The following is a 21091-nucleotide window of genomic DNA, read 5'->3' on the forward strand; positions in this document are numbered from 1 at the left end:
TAATCGAGCTGTATAACGTGTTGTAAGTAGGGTTCCACTTCAAGTCTAGGAAACAGGTGTCGGACCTTGATAAGCCCTGTGTTGACAATTATAGTAATGTGGTATCAATAAAGATTCCCAACAACGAAGTTAGAAAATGTAATTTTTTTTAAAAAAGAGAATGATCTTAATCGTTAAAGCTAATACGCTCTCGTGAATGTATCTGGCTACGCATTGAGCGCTGTACTGTAAAGTACGTACACTCGGGTCCAGCGCTCTTTACTTAAAAACAGTAAACCACAACTTTGTAGTTTGGACTTTACCTGATTACGGCAACGAAACCCTGTCGGAGACGCGTGGCAACTCGGCGTGTCTATAAACGCGGGTGCCATTATTGCCGTCTTTATGTTCATTCCCAATGGTCATAGAAAGCGGACTCTGCCATATTCTTCCATTAGGTTTAGCAAAGTTTCGTAAATAGAAACACTTAACCTCACGAATGTTTAAAAATTAATCTTGCAACCAGGATGTAATTTATTTATGGTAATAGCCCTTCAAAGACACATTGTGTAATAGTAAATCTAATAAACATGAAAAAAAGGCTCACTTCACTCATCGACGATGGGTGAAGCTATCTTAGTATTTATACGTCAATCATATGAAGTTAGAAATTAGACTTGCTCCAAAAGCCTCATAAACAAATATGGTAAAATACATAAAGAGCATAGAAATGCTAAAATTGCCCCCTAACGACTATATCATTGCGGGGACATCGTTGTGACAGTGGAATCTAAGTTATATGTATCTGCATGGATCATGTACCTATTCATTGTGATCAGCAATTGGTGAAAAGAATAAAGTTAAATGTGTCCTTGGTGTAACAGGCACATATGTTGCTGAAGGGGGAAAATAATCCATCCATTTAGGTAAAAAGCGAAAATGCAGATGCACCAATAACCCGTCCAATACCAGTAAAACCTAATGGGGGTAAGGATAACCTTGTACTCATTCGAAATATAGGGGTATAATCATCCTGTGATAGTATCAGTAGACAAAAAAAGGGGGGTATAAGCCCAGTGTCTATTAGTATGGAGTCACATTATCACATGTCAGTCTACCTCTAGAGTGTAAGAGAAAGGAGAAACCAACAGATGTATATAATAGTAAAGATGACAGTGAAAGGGCATATGGGTGTCTCAACATGGCTCATAGGAATTCACACAGCTCTTTATCACAATTTAACCCGTGTTCCACCGCCCTCAGTCTGATGATCCAGGTACTCTCTAATTTGCGTAATTGCGACGTCATGTCGCCCCCCGTACATTCTGACTTATTGCATCTATACCATGGAAGCCAACTCTCTGTAAATCAATTGGTGTGTGTTCACTATTAAAATGAACTGCCAGGGGATACTGTGTGTTGTTATTTCTGATGGCACGAATGTGTTCTTGAATCCTCTCCTTCAGAGGTCTAATTGTGCTTCCAATATATATTTTGGTGCAAACACATTTAATTTTTATTTTTTATATATAAACCATTGGCCTAGAGTTCATTATTTTTTTTTTTTTTTTTTTTTTTAATAAAAACCTTTATTTTCAAAAGTGAGGACACAGCTATTCAGCCGACAACCCGGAGGTTCGGCAGCATCGATATATAGAAACAGAGATGCGTCCCCAGTAGCGTGACAGGAGAAGTGCAAAGGTTCAATTTTAAGTACACACAAAACACACAACAAACCCCAGCAAGGCAAGAACACTGAAAGCCCATGGTGAAAGCCCCCCAGGGGAGGCCGGACCCCACTCATCTACCAGTTACAGTACAGTGTAAAGAGGAAGGGGGGAGAGCAGAGGCCAAAAAAGGGTCCATTAACCATACGGAGCTGGAAAGAAGGTCAGGAGGAAAGCTGTTCCTCGGGAGGATCCAGATCCGGGGCAACACATATTCCCCCCCTGTATTGATTCCACCGCCCCCAGATGGCGTGCCACTTCCGGGGGCGGCCTCTAGCGCAATATGCCGTCTTCTCCCTTAGCATACTCCAGTCCATATTTTCTTTCCACGCGGTCAATGTGGGGGGCCCCGCGGAGCCCCACAGTCGCGCGATATCCCTCTTAGCGACCATGTTGCCCAGAGTCACCCATTGGGTCTGTGCCGCATCGTGGTCAGTGGGCCCCCAGACATTCAGGAGGCAACACCGCGCTTCCGGCTGCATAGCAATGCCCGTCACCTCCCCCATCACTGCATGGACTCTCCTCCAGAATTCCGTAATGACACCACATTCCCAAATGATATGCAGGAAAGTACCCACCATACCACATCCCCTCCTACATAGGCCGTCCTCCGAGAATCCCATGTGAACCAGCCTTGGCCCCGTCACATACACTCGATGCAGTATTTTAAGCTGCACCAGCCTCAGACGCGACGGGATCGCAACCTCCTTAGGAGAGGAAACAGCAGACTGCCAATCCTCGTCATCCAACTCGAGGCCATCCCTAGTCCACTGGTCCCTCAGCCCCAGAAGCATGTCCGCCCGGACGTTGATCAGTTTCTTATAGATGAGCGAGATCGTACTTTCGAGCATATGGCCATCAAGGACCCGGTCCTCCAAAGGAGAGGACTGAGGCACCTTCTCACCCTCTACGAGGACTGATCGGAGGGCGTGACGCACCTGAATATATCGGAAACACTCGGAAGGCCCCAGCTCATACTCCATCTGCAACTCTTCAAAGGACTTTACCTTCCCCTTATTCAGCACATCTCCCACCCTGGAGATGCCGATCAGGTCCCATTTATCAAAACCTTTTGTGTGCCAAAGCCTTCCCAGCATCTCCGATTCAAACAGCGGGGTAGCGAGGGTGAGCCTATCCTTCCAGCCCAGCGAGTCAGTTGCCATCTTCCACACACGCACTGCCACACCAGTGGGCCCCGTGAGGGACGAGTCTAGGGACCGCGAGTACAACGCCCTGTAGTAGTTACCACCACGCAGCAGCCACCTGTCCATGGCATACCCAGGGCTGAGGGCAGGGCCATACAACCCATGATTAATCGCGCTCAGCTGGGTGGCCCAATAGTACCGTCGGATGTCTGGGAGCGCAATGCCCCCGTCGTACCATGGAAGCGTCAACTTTGCAATAGCTATTCGCGGCCGCCCATCCCACAGCAACGTTCGTTGGAGGCCTTCGACCTCCCGAAAATATTTGGCCGGTACCCAGTCCAAAGTATTCTGCAGTGCGTAGAGGAAGCGGGGTAGAGACATCATTTTGAACAGGGCCGCACGCCCAATGAGGGAGAGCGGCAGCCTCCGCCAGCCTTCAACATCCCGCCTCAGGCGTGCCAGGGGGGGGAGCAGGTTCTTCTCATATCGCACAGCAGGGTCCATGGAGATAAAGATCCCCAAGTACACGAAGCCCTGCTGAGCGACCTGTATCGAGCATGTTCTAGGGATCGGTGGTACCTCGCCACTAAGAACATACAAATCCGATTTACTCCAGTTGATAACGAGACCCGAGTTCCTACCAAATGATGTGAGTACGTCACAGACCACTATAAGTGATTTCTTGGGTGAGGCAAGATACAGCAGGATATCATCAGCATAGAGCGAAATACGGTCCTCGTGTTCAGGCGACCATCTAAGGCCCCGTATATCCGGGTGCCAACGTATCCACGCAGCCAGCGGCTCAAGGGCGAGGGCGAACAACAAAGGCGACAAGGGACAACCCTGCCGAGTACCCCTCCCAAGCTGAAACGGAGTCGACGCCCGACCATTCACCACCACACTCGCAAGAGGCCCCTCATACAGCAACCTCACCCAGCTCACAAAACCGTGGCCAAAGCCGAACTTGGTCAGCACGGCCCACAAATATGCCCATTCCACCGTGTCAAAGGCCATCGTGGCGTCGAGAGACGCCACAATAGCTGGTTCACGCAGCGTGCCCGCCCTGGCGATTACGCCATGGAGGCGCCGAAGATTTAACGCTGTGTTTCGGTGCGGGATGAAGCCGGATTGATCCGGGTGGACCAAGTCACCAAGTACCCTAATCAATCGGGTCGCCAGGATTTTGGCCAGAATTTTCGGCTCTGCGTTAAGGAGTGAGATAGGCCTATATGAGGCGCACTTATCTCGGGGTTTGCCCTCTTTGTGTATAACCACAATCGTCGCCAGTCGCTGGTCCAACGGGAGGGTCCCACTCCCCCGCGCCTCCACAAACATGGCGCGCAGGTGAGGGGCGACCCTATCCGGAAACAGCTTGTACAGATCAACCGGCAAGCCGTTCGGTCCCGAGGCCTTACCCGAGTTTAACGCGCGGATGGCCCCCGCCACCTCGTCAACCGTTATGTCACCATCTAGATCGTCCCTATCTATATCGGAGAGGCAGGGCAACTCGATATCACGGAGGAGGTCACACGAGTCCTCGGGCGGCCTGTCCGACACTGAAGCATAAACCCTACAGAAATAGTCCGAGAAACACTTTACAATCCTCTCAGGTTCCACAATCGCCTCTCCCCTCTCTCCCGTCAACTCTGGCACGACTCTATTGACCCGTTCTTTTCTGTCCAGCCAAGCCAGGAGCTTCCCTGCCTTGTCACCTACATCATACAAACGGCCCTGCTGTTCCCTACTGAGGGTCTTAGCGGCATTTGTCACCAGGTCCTTATACTCAGTTTGCTTCAAGCAAAGCTCATGCAGTGAGGCCTCTGTAACCTCCTCCTCTAGCGCTCCCTCCAGAGCCGCGATCTCCTCCTCAACCTGCAGAACCTCACCATCTCTCCGCCGCTTGGCAGCTACTACAAGGGAGAGGGCTTCCCCTCGGAGCACGGTCTTAAATGCTTCCCACAGCGACACTGCCGAGTCCACGGATCCCTGATTGTCCTTGAAGAAATTATCTACTTTCTTTACCAGCGCGCTGCGCATCTTGGGGTCTCGGAAATACCACGGGTTGATAGGGGCCACCCTTCCTCCTCCCTCCCGACCCAGATCCAGCCGGATCCATACTGGCGAATGGTCCGATATACCACGCGCCATGTGCCTAGCCTCGGAAACCAATGAGGCATGCGCAGCCAGAGTGAGTAGGTAATCAATCCTGGAAAGGCTACCATGTGCCCCGGAGTGGAACGTGTATTGGCTCTGTGTGGGGTGCCGGAGCCTCCAGCAGTCTATCAGGCCAAGCGTGTCTAGGAAGTCTGGAAGCCACTTCTGAGCCCCCCCTGTGTCTCTGGGCGGGTGTCTATCCAGCAGACCGGAGCCAACAGCGTTGAAATCACCTCCCACCACAAGCATACCCCCCGGGAGATCCAGCAAGGCCCTACCCAGATCTGTGAACGTGGAGGCCTGCAGGGCCGGCGGGACATAAACCGAAACCAAAACCAAAGTTCTCCCTTCCCACCGCCCCGCCACCGCCACAAACCTCCCCCTATCATCAAAAATGGTGGAGTCCACCTCAAATGGCAGCGAGGCTCTGACTAGGATGCCCACACCCCTGGACCCGGAAGAGAATCCCGAATGGGCTATGAATTTATAACCCTTCCTATTCAGAGCATAGCACGTATTACCTATAAGATGCGTCTCCTGCAGCAGGGCAACATCCGGCATTGACCGTTTCAAGAATTGCAAAACAATCCCACGCTTAATGCGATCCCCCAAACCATTAACATTCCAGCTTATAACACTTAAACCCCTACCCCCCATCCTCAAACGTAAAGAGGCCCACCCCACACCCGAAGAGCCACCATGGAACAGTCCTGGAAATAATCACCATGCCTTGCAGAAATAAACCCCCCAACAACAAACCCAAAATCCCAGAAACCCCCCCCCCACCCTGCACCCCTGCTGCAGCTTACAAAGCCCCCCCAACTTGCAGTGTGCCTGTCGCCCTACAAAAACCCAAAATCTACAAAAAGTACCCTAAGGGAGGAAAAGAGCACCCCTCGTCCTCCCGCAACCCTCCGCATTTACTGCACTCTATGCAAGTCTTCAAATATAGCCAAATCGAGTCAGACCGGCTCCGAAAAATCAGCCCTGCCCATCCCGGCCACTGTCTCCATCCTCGGCAGTGTCCGCCCCCGTCCGTCGTCGGGGCAAAGCGTCCAGCCATTCATCGGCCATAACAGGAGAGTCAAAGAAGAATGTCCGATCTTCGTGCACCACACGTAATCTGGCAGGGAAGAGCATGGCATACTTCAGATCTCTCTCCCGGAGCCGCCTCTTCACCCCCAGAAAGCCCTGTCTCTGCCTCTGCACCTGCTGGGTGAAGTCCGGATAGAAATTCACCGACGCGTTCTGGAAGGGGACCGGGCCCGTCACCCTCGATGCTTGCAGGATAGCGTCCCGATCTCGAAAATGAAAGAGCCGGGCGACGATCGGCCTCGGCGGGGCACCCGCCTTGGGCCTCCCACCCGGCACTCTATGGGCCCTTTCAACCGCAAAGAACTTTCCAAGACCCTTAGGCTGCAGATGATTAAGCACCAAGTCCTCGACAAGCAGGTCAACCGAAGCCTCATCCGAGGACTCCGGGACCCCGATGACGCGCACGTTGTTGCGCCTGGCCCGGCTCTCAAAGTCCTCCAGCCGGCGGGCGGCGAGATCACTCTCGGTCCTTAGCTTACGAACCTCGGTCTGCAGTTCCGTGACATCATCGGTGAGGCCCGTGGTCTTGAGGTCCAGGTTCTTAACCCGTTCATTCGTTTTGCCCAAGTCCGCACGGATCAGGTTGACATCCACCAAGATGGCGTCCACCTTATGCGCCAGGGCATCAAACTGTCTCCCAATCGAAGTCTGCATCCCTTCGAGCGCGCCCATGACATCCTGTAGTGAGAGCTCCGGGGCCAAAGGCGAGGCCGCCTTCTGGGTATCCAGCGACTGGCTCGACCCACTCGGTGATCCCTTCTGCAGAGCATAGCGGTCCATGCTATTGACTTGGGTATAGGCTCCCCGCCTGGTAGACTTAGCCTTCAGCCGATCCACCTCTGCTTTGCCCGACATGGTTGACACCAGGCAGGTCGGTTCAGATAAGACGGGTCCCTCTCAACGAAAGGAGTCAGGAGTGATCAGTTCTGCAGTGGGCCGCCAGAGTAGCCTGCAGAGCGTCCATAGGGTAATAAAGCCACCAAGAGCTCTCCAGGGGCAGGGCTGACAAAGGGAGAGAAAGCGAAAGTGAAAGGACGGGGACCTCCGTCCGACAGTTCACACCTCGCCTGGCCGTTGTTGTTCAACTAGGAGTCGGGCATCCTGCCAACTCTAGCCCCTGGCATCCCCGGGAGATAGGCCGCAATCTTCCGCCAGGCATAAGTCCGGTTCCCGGTGGGCGATCCGACCGCGGGTAGCATCAATCGCCTCCCTGACAGGTCATCCACACGATGCCATGCATACCGACAGGATTAAAGACAGGATAGTCGACGGAGGGCGCGAGGGTCTCGGGAGCTCTGAGCTCACGCGGCCATCTTGGTCAAGCGCTAGGCTCCTCCCCCCTAGAGTTCATTATTGAGTGTGTGAGACCATTTGCTGACTGAGTGTGTACAACAAATGCTTTACACTGTCCTCTGATACTGCCTTACTGCTCGAACAAGCTACCACTTTAGAGAGTAAGGTTATATCTAACTTTAACCTCTGTCAAACCCTGGTTGACTGTGGACTCTGTACACCCTGTACCTATTAAGGAACAGTATATACAGAGCCACTTTCTCACACATCCTCTGCGGGAAAACAATCAAACAATGGAGTAGATGCCAATGCCCACTATCATCGAACGGAGGAGTCACCTTACCTCGTGACTGGAAAGACTTCTTCGAAGAAAAACAACTTACAAACATCCAGACGCAACACTAGATGGCAGGAGTATGCAAAGCATGTGCTCTACATACCAAGAAAAGATGCTTACTGGGTAAGTAACATTATCCTTTTGGTGGACATTACAACCGCAGATTCCTCCCCGCCCTCTGTTCTCCTTATTCTGTGGAGCAGACTCCTGTGATTTTCCAAAGGTCCCAAATTAAATTCACCCAGGTTGTTTCCAATACGACATAGTAGATTCACCTGAGGGCACGGAAGAGTTCAAGCTAAGCTTATGTCAGCGCGGGTGTGGTGCTCAAATGTGGCTCTGTGCAGGAGCAATTGCTATAAATTAAAACATTCCATACGGCGCATGGGTATAATCATTGGTGAGGAACTTGCAGTTAGATTATTAACCAGGAATAGTGATACTGAAGGTAAATAACATGTTTTTCTCTGTATCCTCTTGGTTGCTACACCACTTGCTTCTCATTCTCTAATTCACGCTGCAAATTAAATTACTTTGCTCAAACAATAGTTATGCAGAGTAGAATCTGTTACATGTCGACCGTATCCCATTGTGAGACAACAGGTTTTAAAGTCAAAAAGTGCCCTCAAAGGTGACCTTTACACACAGTAGGAGTATAGCATTTAATCTAAATATTTTGTGGGTTTGCCTTAATCTACCCCGAGTAGAAATTGATTGCCTTAGATTTGTTTTCAGACCTTCAAAACAACACCTGATTGAACTTACATGAAAGAGGAATATAAGGCATGTATATAACGTGCATACCTAATGTTATAGAGAAGTAACTTCCTAGTGTAACTGATGAATAAATATTTCCTTTTCGGCTTCATTGCTTTATTTTACTAAATTATTTGTACATGTTTTCCTTTATTCTAGCAATGGAAAGTGTGACCCAAGTCAGCAAGGGTTTGGATGCGTTCTTCTAAAGGCTTTGCTTGAAAATATGCAATTTTTACCTTCAGCTGCAACAGGAGGTAGTAAGAAAATACATTCTAATTTGCATTTGTCAATAAATATTGTTTTATTTTATGAAAATAGCATTTATATTGGATAAACTGTTTAAACGTTTCTGAGGTGGTTGTTTGGCTGACCCTCTTTTTCTCTTAAAAATACAATGACTCTTTGACCAGATATTATTTTGTGAAATTAAATTGTTTTAGTTTCACAGGTGCAATCAAACATTTGTATGTGTTCCTTGAGACGTTACATTTATTGGAAATGCATTTTTATTAACTACTTGATTTGCTAGTAAGTTTTCTCTTGATCAACAAGTACTGACTCGGGGGTTGAATTCAAAATTGTTACTTTGATATCTGTTTGCTTACTTTTGTGAACACCCTGAGCAACCGCATACTATTTCACCAGCCATCACATATTCGCCCGCAAACACTTCGCGTTCACAAAAGCAGAACTGTAGGTCGCTCATTTTCATGCATTGCACCCAAATTCTGGAATGACCTCAACACATCAGGCCTCCTCCTTGCTTCTTGAATTCCACAGGAAGGTGAAGACCTGGCTCTTTGTCTAACTCTGCAGCTATACACCTGCTCAAGTGCCTGGATACCCTCACAGTTGATTAGCTCGCTGCACAAATCCATGGTACATTTTGAGTCCTCTGTGATAATGTGGATGAATTTAAACAAACACGATATTTTTTTGCCTAAATAACTGCAGGCTTATTTTTTGGCATCTCTGCATCTGGATTGTGCTTTGCATATGTATTGCCTCTGTTTTATTGGTGGTCCAAGATAAGCATGCCTTGATTTGGTATGCTGTTTAAAAACATTTTACATCTGTTATTGGTCTTGTCAGTGGCTTGGTCAAATCACCCGCTTAAGGTACTACTCTGTTGCATTGAAAAATGGCACTGTATTGTCTTTTAGGTCGGGCCTAGCGCAGCGCGCATGCGCTGCTCTAGGAAAACGACCTCTTGGAATCACTCTGGACTATTCACACGCTCGTGCGTGTGTTTTTTTTTTTAGCATTATTTCTATTGGGCTTTGCGTGCCTCTTTGTAAAAAGACAGAACGCAATTGGGCAAAGGCGGGTGCATTTCCCATGAAATATATCCGCGGCTTGTGGTTACGAGCAGCGGCACGCAGTGTGCCATCTGTTATGTGTCAGATTTCACACTAGTGCGCGTGCACCACTCGGGGGTCGCTGCAGCTGCATTCCTCGCATCCCGTCACACAAACGTGCTTTCTCTTCCGCTTGTTTTCCATACAACATTGTCAGTTTTGTCCTTACATACACCCCTCACCCATTGTCCATGTTGTCTTTACTCACGTCCCCCACCCCTTGTACCTGTTGTCTTTACTCCCACCCCTCACCCAATGTCCATGCCGGGCTCTTGTGTGTCAGCAGTGGGGGAGAAGATGGCAAAGGGGTGACCCCTTAAGTGCTGCATCTACAGTTTACAGCTGCTGAGGTCAGTGCAGAGGGTGGGTACATCGATCCCACACCACTGATTTGTTTCTCACTGGCTGGTTGCTCCGCACGTGCCACCACGTCACGTGGATGTCACTCTACAGACTTCAGAGGTGCACGAGTTTTCTTGTGCCTTGAGGGCGCTTTGATCTACTGGCTTCTGTGAGCTAGATGGGTCGATTTAAACACAGTCTGCCCTTGAGATTCACAGAATTCAACACCGTGCACTCACTCCCCTCGCCCCCATCAGCAGCGCCGCACTGGGAAGGCGGGCACTGGGCGTTGATGGGCCAGGGTCTTAGGGTGGGCAAAGTTGTGTTTTTAGGGCCTCCGTTAGCCGCCCACGGCTGCCAGTGCATGTCCGTTGTTTCCGTCCTGATGCTGGAGCAGTAGCAGCTCTGTGCTTTTTCTGACCCCATCCCATGTCACCTCGGCCCCAATGTCATCCAGGCCTTGGTGGATGAGCGGTGTGCTTGCCTAGACCTGCTGCAACAACACCTTTCCCAGAGGAACAAGCATGCTTTCTCTTCTGTTTGTTTCCCATACGACGTTATCAGTGTTGTCTTTACTCCCGCCGGCTCACCCGTTGTCCGTGCCCACCTTACTGCCGCCCACCCACCCGTTGTCCGTGCCCTCTTTACTACCGCCCGCCCACCCACCCATTGTCCGTGCCCGCTTTACTTCAGCCCACCCGTTGTCCGTGCCCTCTTTACTCCCGCCCACCCGTTGTCCGTGCCCTCTTTACTCCCGCCCACCCGTTGTCCGTGCCCTCTTTACTCCCGCCCGCCTGTTGTCTGTGCCCTCTTTACTCCTGCTCCTCCCACCCGTTGTCCGTGCCCTCTTTACTCCCGCCCACCCACCCGTTGTCCGTGCCCTCTTTACTCCCGCCCACCCACCCGTTGTCCGTGCCCTCTTTACTCCCGCCCACCCACCCGTTGTCCGTGCCCTCTTTACTCCCGCCCACCCACCCATTGTCCGTGCCCTCTTTACTCCCGCCCACCCACCCATTGTCCGTGCCCTCTTTACTCCCGCCCACCCACCCATTGTCCGTGCCCTTTTTACTCCCACCCACCCACCCGTTGTCTGTGATCTCTTTACTCCCGCACGCCCACCTGTTGTCCATGATCTCTTTACTCCCTCCCCACTCCCATTGTCCCTGCTGCCTTTACTCCCGCCCCCTTCCTTACTTACTGGATTTGCAAGCCAAACGAAGGTGCGGGTTGCAAGGTAATGAGCAAACATATAAGTTTCACTGCTAAATAGATATTTACGTTGGCTTTCATTTACAAGCATTTCCAGTACAGTAAGTGCAACAAGGAGCATTCACTTTGTTTTCGGTGGAAATACCATAAACAATGTTCCAGCCCGTCCATAGGTTCATATTTTATTGAGCAGTAAATATAGAAAAATAACACACAACTAACAAAACAATGTATTTAACCCCTTCGGTGCTCATGACGGAATGGTTCCGTTATGAGCACTGGTGCTCCTGTGCTCATGCCAGAACCATTCCGTCATGAGAACAGGGGCAGACAGAAGAGGGATTTCCTTGTTTTTTTTATTGGCCTCAGGAGGTTGGGGAAGAGCTTCCCCAACCTTCCGAGGCCAATTCACCTTTTAATTGCAATGCCGATCGTGCGCATGGGCGTCCCACACGAGTGAGGCACCATTTTTATCGGGAGACCTGGGGGAACGCTGGGTGGTAGGAAATTTGTGTCAGCCCGTTGATGCCACAACTTTCCCCAACAGCAGTTTGTGGAAAAAGTGATTTTTTTCAGCTATATTTGAGGTTTGCAGGGATTCTGGGTAAGAAAACATTGGGGGATCCATGCAAGCCATACCTCCCTGAAATCCCCCGGGTGTCTAGTTTTCAGAAATGTGTAGGTTTGGTAGGTTTCCCTAGCTGGCCGCCGAGCACAAGGCAAAAAACCCAGGTGACACCCCTTGAAAAACCAGGTCGTTTGGGGATAGGCAATTTTGATGTCGCCTCTATAGGTTTTGGGCCCTTGCCTGTCGCGGGTACTTGGGCCTCCCACACGAGTGAGGCACCTTTTTTATTGGGAGACCTGGGGGAACACTGGGTGGTTGGAAATTTGTGACAGCCCGGTGATGCCACAACTTTCTCACACTAAAATGTGTGGAAAAAGTGATTTTTTTTCAGCTAAGTTTGAGGTTTGCAGGGCATTCTGGGTAAGAAAACATTGGGGGATCCACGCATGCCAAACCTCCCTGGAATCCCCCGGGTGTCTAGTTTTCAGAAAAGTGTGGGTTTGGTAGGTTTCCCTAGCTGGCCGCTGAGCACGGGGCAACAAACCCAGTTTACCCCCCTTGTAAAACCAGGTTGTCTTGTGATCGGCAATTTTGATGTCGCCTCAATACGTTTTGGGCCCTTGCCTGTTGCAGGTACTTGGGCCTCCCACACGAGTGACAAATGCAAAAACAGTTGATGGCCAGAATGCAGAACAATGTCATACATTCACCCCAGTACAGATCACTTGACTGGGGGTGAATGTTTTGATTTGTTCTGCATTCCGTCCATCATTTGTGTGTATTTTGCTTTCTCGCCCTAAGTGCACCAGGTATGCTCAGACGTGAGTCCTGGGCTCACTGTGCCACTGGAATCAAACTATCCTGGCTGAAGAGGGGTGAAACCCCGAAACCGGTTCTAGGATGCTTATTTCCGGTCCAGGGAGGTCCTGGCTTGGCAGTTCGGGCTGGACTGTTCCCATGAGGCACAGTGTCAAGACTGATTTGCATACGGCTGGGTCCAAACTGGAATGGCATGGTGAGCAAAAAAACGATGGATTTAGGCCCAGATCTCTGTACTGGGTTGAATGTATGACATTGTTCTGCATTCTGTCCATCAATTGTTGTTTTTGCATTTGTCACCCCGACTGAGACGGGTATGCCCAGACGTGGGTCCCGTGCTCTCCATGCCACTGGAATCAAGCTATCCTGGCTGAAGAGGGGTGAAACCCCGAAACCGGTCCTAGGATGCTGGTTTCCAGTCCAGGGAGGACCTGGCTTGGCAGTTCGGGCTGGACTGTTCCCATGAGGCACAGTGTCAAGACTGATTTGCATATGGCCAGGTCTAAACTGGGGTGGCATGGTGAGCAAAAGAATGATGGATTTAACCCAGAGCTCTTGACTGGGGTGAATGTTTTGATTTGTTCTGCATTCCGTCCATCAATTGTGTGTCTTTTGCTTTCCCACACGAGTGAGGCACTATTTCTATCGGGAGAACCGGGGGAACGCTGGGTGGTAGGAAATTTGTGTCAGCCAGGTGATGCCACAACTTTCCCACACAAAAATGTGTCAAAAAAGTGATTTTGTTCTGCTAAATTTGAGATTTGTAGGGGATTCTGGGTAAGAAAACGTTGGGGGATCCACGCAAGCCATACCTCCCTGGCATTCCCCGGGTGTCTAGTTTACAAAAATGTATAGGTTTGCTAGGTTTCCCTAGGTGCCGGCAGAGCTAGGGTTCAAAAACTACACCTAGGCACTTTGCAAAAAAGGGTCATTTTTCACTGTGAAAATGTGGTGTGTCCACCTTGCGTTTTGGGCCATTTACTGTTGCGGGCACTAGGCCTACCCACACAAGTGAGGTACCGTTTTTCTTGGAAGACTTTGGGGAACGCGGGGTGGGGTTAATTTTAAAAACACTACACACATAATTAATATCATTACAATTGTTTTTTTAGGAGATGTAAACTTACATATACCACCAATATACACCCCAGCAAAACACACTACACACATACATCCGACCAACGCACATCATATCACAACTCACCACGACATTCCACACCATGCCACTGCCCTTACGTCACTAAACTAAGCACATGTAGCGCGAATGAAGGTATCAAAGCACATTTTACATAAGTACTAGTTCCATTACAGAAATCTGCCCGGTGGGTGATACTGTGATGCATGGCTAAACACTTATAATGTCCCAAAGGTGAGACCTATTGGCTATGCCAATGCTTGTTTTTCCTTAATAGGTTCTTGTGACCTACTTAATGGAATTTGTTTTGCGTCCCACTTGATGAGGCCTGTAATATAATTAATATTTTTGATACTGCGGACAAATAGTTTATTTGTTTATGCAAATAATCCAACTGTTTATGCTTTACTGGTTTTCATTGTTAATTCTAAGGATTTTGTCATCACAAGGTTTCTGTGTAATCATATAGTTGACCCTGCTGTGGTCTGCAGAGAAACATCTGTGCAGATTACAGTGATGTTCTTCACTTTTTAAACTGTGCATTCTGCGAGACGCTGAAGGTCGGATGTTAACCCCTTCGATGCGAGTGACGGGGCGGTTCCGTCATGCGCGTTGGTTGCGCTGTGCGCATGACGGAACCGCTCCGTCATGGCTCCGCCAGCGCACTGAACCTTCAGCACGGCAATCCGCGCCGCGCTGAAGGGGTTAAAGTCTTACATTTTGGTTTATATCATTTGTGAATCTGCTCTTCTGTACCTTCTGTATTCACATTGCACACACAGTATAAAAATGTGAATTAATTTTGCCTTGTGATCTTTCTCCTCTCTCTTCTCTCTCACTTCTGTAATGTCTCCCTCCCTCTCTCTCTCCCCTCCATACTTCCCTCCTTAGAGCGATTGGGAATGAGGTGAAATTGGTAGACCGATAGGAAGATAAGGAGGGTGATTGAAAAATCACCAGTGGCTTTCCTAGTCTCAATACGCTGACTCTCTGTATTTCATCATTCTCATGCAATTGTGCAGTACTTTGGATGATTGTCCCACCATCTTGCAATATTCATTGTGCTCTTCTTAACTGTATTCAGACACACATCTAAAAAATATATATATTTTTTTATCTTATACCGACATAAATGGTGATGTGCTGCATCTTTTTAATGTCTGCCTTCATTTCAGGGTTCCCAGAATTATTATTGTTCTAGTCCAACAATGCAAAACAATGACATATGGCAATGTGAAAATGTAATTGCAAGTCTGAAACTTTCTCTTCTTAATCTTTACTTAATTTTTTTCAATGGTTATGCCTTATTACTCCTTCATGAATAGCTGATTCCTTATAGTATCTAAATCTTAAATTATTTCTAAACACTTCATGTTACATGTTACTGGGATTGATGACTAGTTGTGAAAAATTGAGCCTTGATATGAGCTCCCAAAAAGTTAAGCAATTTAGTGTCTTTCCGTTGGTAACTTGAAACAAGAAACTGGCTTTTCTAAGAAAAAACTTTTGTAAAATGTAGCAGCACTAAACCAAAATCCAGATATAAAGCAGATACAGTTCTTAAATCAATTTAATATAAATTCATATTTAATGGTAAACTCCAAAGGGCAATATTCATAAGTAACAATGGGAATCCTGTGTTAGTTATCCTATGGGGAGAGGATGACTGATTCCAAGATGCCTTTTAGATGGACCATGAAGGAGCAAGGATCAACTAATGCCAAGTACCTTTCAATGGCCAACAATTTTACTGTTATTAAGCCTTTGCTCTTGAAGTAAAAAAACTGCCAGTGGGATAAGCAGGACACTTTTGTTTGGATAAGCTCCATGAGGTCAGGTACATCGATGTTGTGGTCTTGTTGAAGCCCTGAAGTTTTGTGCCAAATCTTCCTACTGTAATGAACTTGAAACAGTAGCACAGAAAATTTCTGTGCACACATTGGCGACTTATTCCACTCTCTTGAGTTACGTTGGGATGTAATTGCTTTTTTGGGAGTTGCAATTGCTCAACAAGTTGAGGGCGGGAGCCTAAGCTTGTCTTATACCTGGCTAATATGGTTTAGCATGCATGTGAAACAATAACTGGAAGAGAGCCTGAGGTCTTCATGGCCCAGGCCTAGTGTTGTGGGTAAGCGCCACCGCTCTGCTCCTTTATGCAGCATCAGACCCTGATCAAATATCACCTTTGACTGTTGTCTTCTCCAAGCTAGTTTAGTCCAAGAAGTCCAGAAGGAGGTCATAGAGATAGAGCAGAAGGGACAATGTGTTCTCACTATGCCGTTCAAAGTCCATAAGTATATCTCTTTGTCATGTTTATGCTCTCGGACTATGGCTTTGACCTTTGAGCCGAACTTAGTAGGTATCGCTTTGGTGCCAGCTTTACTGCTGGAGCCAAAAAGAACTCCTCCCACTTTTCCCGGCCATTACCCATGTGATGCTGGTATTCTTTTGCCTGTGGGGCCCTATCTTGTTCATTCAAGAAGCCCTAGGCCTGGCCCCAGTCATTGCTGCTTCACTGTCTATCGAACCTGATTTGGCACTTTCTTCTCCTTATTCTTCAGATAAGGCCTTGTCAGATGTTCCTCCTTCAGCGCTAACGTCAGCCCCAACATCAGCCCAAACACCATCGGCTCCAACTTGAGATAATGATATGACATGACAGATTTTCCATCCTTGTCTTATCTAGACAACAGTCACCGCAGTTGTTGGAAGGGCATAATCTTAGATGACCCGGCCACGTGAGAGGTTCTATAACTAAACGGTAGACCTTTTTGAATTCTCATCAGATCTGATTCAGATGCCCCCTATGGTCCATCTTGATGACATTGACAGTTGCGTCACTGGTCACCTCCTCCCTTCTGTGGGTACCAATCCAGGTTACTGTTTGTCCTTCAGAATTCTAGTGGCATTGACACTTTGCCTGATGTGGATTTATACTGCTGTTCTGGGCCTATTTCATAGGAAGAGGCTACATTTACTGTGGTACTGCACAAAGCTACAGATGTCTTAGAACTGTCCTTAAGTGTAGAAGAGAAGGTTAAATCTCATTGATATTTTGCAGCCCACTGCCACCCCCACTGAGTCCATGCTGCCCTTTTTTTGATGCCCTGATAGACCCATATTAGTGACCTGGAACCCACTGGCTTTCACACTGGCTGTGAGGCCCCTGATTGCATTGGCCATCCTGTTTCTGAGGACCTGAAATTCTTGGCGACTGACCCCTTTTCTGACAACCTTGTGGTCCAGACATCTTCATCTTCTAAACAGAATCCTGATTCTTTCCCTACATCTCAAACAGGTATGGAATGTAAAATGATTGAAACCCTGGGAAAGAATGTTTTCTTTCAAGGGAGCATAGCTTTAATCTCCGCTGATGCAGCTTGCTTTTTGGCCCAAAAGTCTCATCCTTTGTGGAAAATGGCTAGGTAGTTGTTTCTGATCTCCCTGACCACCTCTGTGACCACTTCGCTGAGGTTGCGCATGACAGACAAGAAGCAGCAAAGCAAATACGCTGCTTTGGTCCGGAGGTAGTTGACTTTGTTGCCTGATCTATGGGCTTCTCACTAGCCATGTGCCTCCACTTCTAGATGCATTCAATCAGCTTTTCAAAAGATATACTTTGGCGACCAGGATGATCCAGCTCTCAAGCGCTTTAAACAAGGATTGACCATGAACTGATCTTTGGGCATGGGCTTCCTGGCATGATTGTTTCGCCATCATCATTTGAAATTCCTGAGTTATTCCAGATAAATGCACTTTCTGAGAGCTCAGTCTCTTCAACTGTTTGACAACTTTTTTGGCAGTATAGAGGGTATGGTGGTTCCAAGGCCCAAATAGGTCAGCAGTCCTCCTCCTCTTCTTCTGCACTCCCAACTAAGCTGTTGTATCCCATTTTTGAAGGAGCACATGCAGCCTGAGGGTGCCCTACCGCTTCAAATTATGGCAGTCCATTATTACAGACCAGCTGGGTTCTGCAGATTGTTTGCAGGGTCTGCACTCTTCCAAGACTTTCTTTCCTTCCGCTGTCCCTCCCTTAGCCTCAACAACCTCTGAAAGGTCATTCTTGCATTCTGCATCATGAGGTCCGTTTGCTGTTTAACAATGGTATTTACTTCTTCCCAAGAAGGACAGGAGGTTTGCTTTTCTCTCTCCCATTCTAGATCTTTGTGTTCTAATTTTTTTTCACCGCAAGATAATATTATTGAGACTGTCCTAGCTCCGGTGTTCCTGGCTTTGGATCATGGCAACTGTATAGTGTCCCTCAAACTTCAAGATGTGAGCTTTCAGGTACGCGTCCTGCAGATGCATGAGAAGTACCTGCAATATTTGGTGGGCTCCATTTACTCTAAATCCGTGGTCCTGTCATTTAGACTGCCTTTGACGCTCTGTGTTTTTACAAAGGTGATATTGGTGGTGGCAGCACATATTTCCAGATTGTGGTCTCTTTATTCCCATACTTGGACATCTGGGTACTGAAGATGTCTTTTGTCGTAGCTGGTGGCGAACCATGTTCAATTCACGTTCTCTCTGCTGTTTGACCTGTGGTTTTCTTTCAGCCTCTCTAAGCCACAACTCCATCTGTCTTAGAGAATTCTCTTTCTCGTCTTTATCTCGGTAGAACTGGACACTCTGTTCCTCAAGGTCTTCCTGACTCTCTGGCTGATTTAGGACATTCAGTCTATGATCACAAAGTGCTCTTCATCCATCCTTGACAGTCCTACATCTCCTGGGACTTTTTATCCCCTACCGCTTGCTAATCCCTCTTACTGTGTGGCACTTGTGTGTGCTGCAGTTGTGCTTCTGCTTTCAGTTGGCCCAGCACATGGGAATCCTCTTGGATAGAGTTTGGGTTTTAAGGCATTTCTGCCATACTCCTGTGGTCATTCATACCAGGTGCTGACTGACAACACAACCACTAAGTGGTATGCCAACATGCAGGGTGGTGTGGACTTGTATTCCCTGTTCCTGGAACCATTAAGGCTATGGCCATGGAATTAGGTTCACTGCAGTTAGCTGGTGAGTAAATTTCTCGAAGGTTCACTGAACATGTATGCAACGACCAATTTGCCTATCAGTGATGGGTGCTTCACCTGGAGGCAGTTTAATTCATTCTCAAGTATCCCTCAAGTGGACCTTTTCTGTCGCTCGAGAGAACGGTTATGCTCCCATCAGTTTCCATAGAAGCAGTCCCTGAGGCTGAATTTGGTCAGCAGTGAAACTTCTATCTCCACTACAATGTTCTTATTCCTTGTGTTTTGAGGGAGTTTCACTTGGACCTGGGAAAGATATTAGTTGTGTTGGATTAGCGTTGGAGTGTGTGGAAGGTACTCTAAACAACTTTGACTGTCCTGGGCCCACCCCTTCCTCTTCTTCTGAAAGTTGACATCATCTTGCAACATGGTGGGCAAGTCATGCACTCAAACCTCCAGAGCCTTCTCCTTCTTGCTTGAAAATGGAGCAACACAATTTGTGTTGCTTTGATCTTCCCTCGTACATCATTCATAACAACCTGTGAGACATCGACTAATTCTATCTCTGCTGGGTGTTTGTCCTAGCTTGTTACCTGATAACAAGGGTTGGATGTTAACCTTCTCGAGGTGCTCTTATCTGATGTGTGGCTTTTCTTTTCTTTTTCCCCACAAGGTGTTTGTGAGCACAGTTATTTGCTGATCCTTTCAGCCTTTTCCTGTTTACATGATCAGCCTTCATTGTTCAAATCCACATTTGTCATGCAGTTTCTGAAGGGGTTGACATATTTGCTTCTTCATGATCCCTTTGTGATGCCTCGATGGGACCTTAATTTGGTACTCAGATTCTTGATGGCATCTCTTTGAACCCATGCACTTTTATTTATTGAGACTTCTAATGTTGAAGGTTATTTTTCTCATTGCTATCATGTGAACCTGGTGTGGTAGCAAGGTGCTAGTCTTGTCTGTTCAGCGTTCACACCCTTTCATGTGGGATTGTTCATTAATTTGCTAACTGTACTACCCACTCCGTGCCTAGGACTAGGGACAGCATACTGTTTTGACGCTTGTGGGCTCTTGGGTTCTTACAAGGACAAAATCTGTGAATTTCAGGTAGGCTACCAAGTTTTCTTGGACTGTGCTGACTCCAAGAGAGCAGGCAGTTCAAAAGCATAGCTTTATCAAGCATTTTGAGGCTGCCTCTTCTGCCCATTCCCGGGGAATACCGGTGGTGAACATTTACTTTCCGGTGGCCTGGTTTTTGCCACACCCCTTCACTAGTTACTGTTGTCTGGATTCCGAGGTATGCTAAGATGGCTATTTTGCTAGTTTGGTACCTCAGGACTTCCTGGTTTGACTATTTCCTCACACCTCACCACCTAGGAGGTACTGTTTTTGTTTTGATTAAAAGAAATGAGTATGCATGCCAGCATTTCAGAAGAGAAAAATGGGAGATTTAAAAGAAAAAACAATCCCGAAAATGTATTCTCCGATTGACTCTCTATCGAAGATGAGGCAATTTCAGGTGGGAGACAGCCAAAATAAAGCCATTTTTTGGCTTAAGAAATTCGGAGTCTCCCACCTGAATTGGGTTGAATGGCATGTTTGGGTGAGGAATTTGCAGGTAGAAGTGTCCATTAGAAGAAGAAGTTGCTAAACTTCTTTAATGAATTTCTGGTGGGCACTGTGTACCTGCAGATTCCACATTTCTTGAATCCTCCCATGCGCCAGAGTCGATCCAGAATTTGTAACAGCTGCTGGGTGGCAACATGGCTCTTTCCGGGCTCCACCCCAGACAAACATCATGATACTGGATAAGGTGCCACCCAGGAACAATGATGTCAGTTCCCCTGCTGTTTTTCCCTACCCGCCTGTAGGCACACACAATGCCTACAGGGTCTTCAGATGCTATGCTGCAGTTTTAATAAGTGTCTTTATGGAGAAAGTCTCAGAGAATTTGGAGAAAACATGACCGAATCTGACAGCTGCAAGATTAGTTTCTCTAAAGTACTGACTTACAGTATCAGATCAACTTAATTTCATTACCACCTTTACCTGAGAGTACTATCTGGGTTTCTTCCATGCTGAAATTGGGTAGCATTCCTACTATTCTTCTGATAGGAAGTAATAGTTTAGATTTTCTGGGGAAGGAAGTCCCTTATTCAGGTTGTCGTGCTCCAAGATCTGTGAATTTCATGCGCCTG

General features: G+C 47.8%; 1 protein-coding gene across 1 annotated transcript in view; it reads left to right on the plus strand.

Moving 5' to 3' along the window:
- BIRC6 (baculoviral IAP repeat containing 6) overlaps positions 1-21091 on the plus strand; it is a 1973616-nt gene that overhangs the window by 432646 nt on the left and 1519879 nt on the right. The window contains exon 20 of the mRNA XM_085609819.1: positions 8646-8743. Coding sequence (XP_085465945.1) covers positions 8646-8743 — 98 coding nt within the window. The remainder of the gene's footprint in view (positions 1-8645; positions 8744-21091) is intronic.

The sequence above is a fragment of the Triturus cristatus genome, chromosome 6 (assembly GCF_964204655.1).
Source record: "Triturus cristatus chromosome 6, aTriCri1.1, whole genome shotgun sequence".
Classification (NCBI taxonomy): Eukaryota; Metazoa; Chordata; class Amphibia; order Caudata; family Salamandridae; genus Triturus; species Triturus cristatus.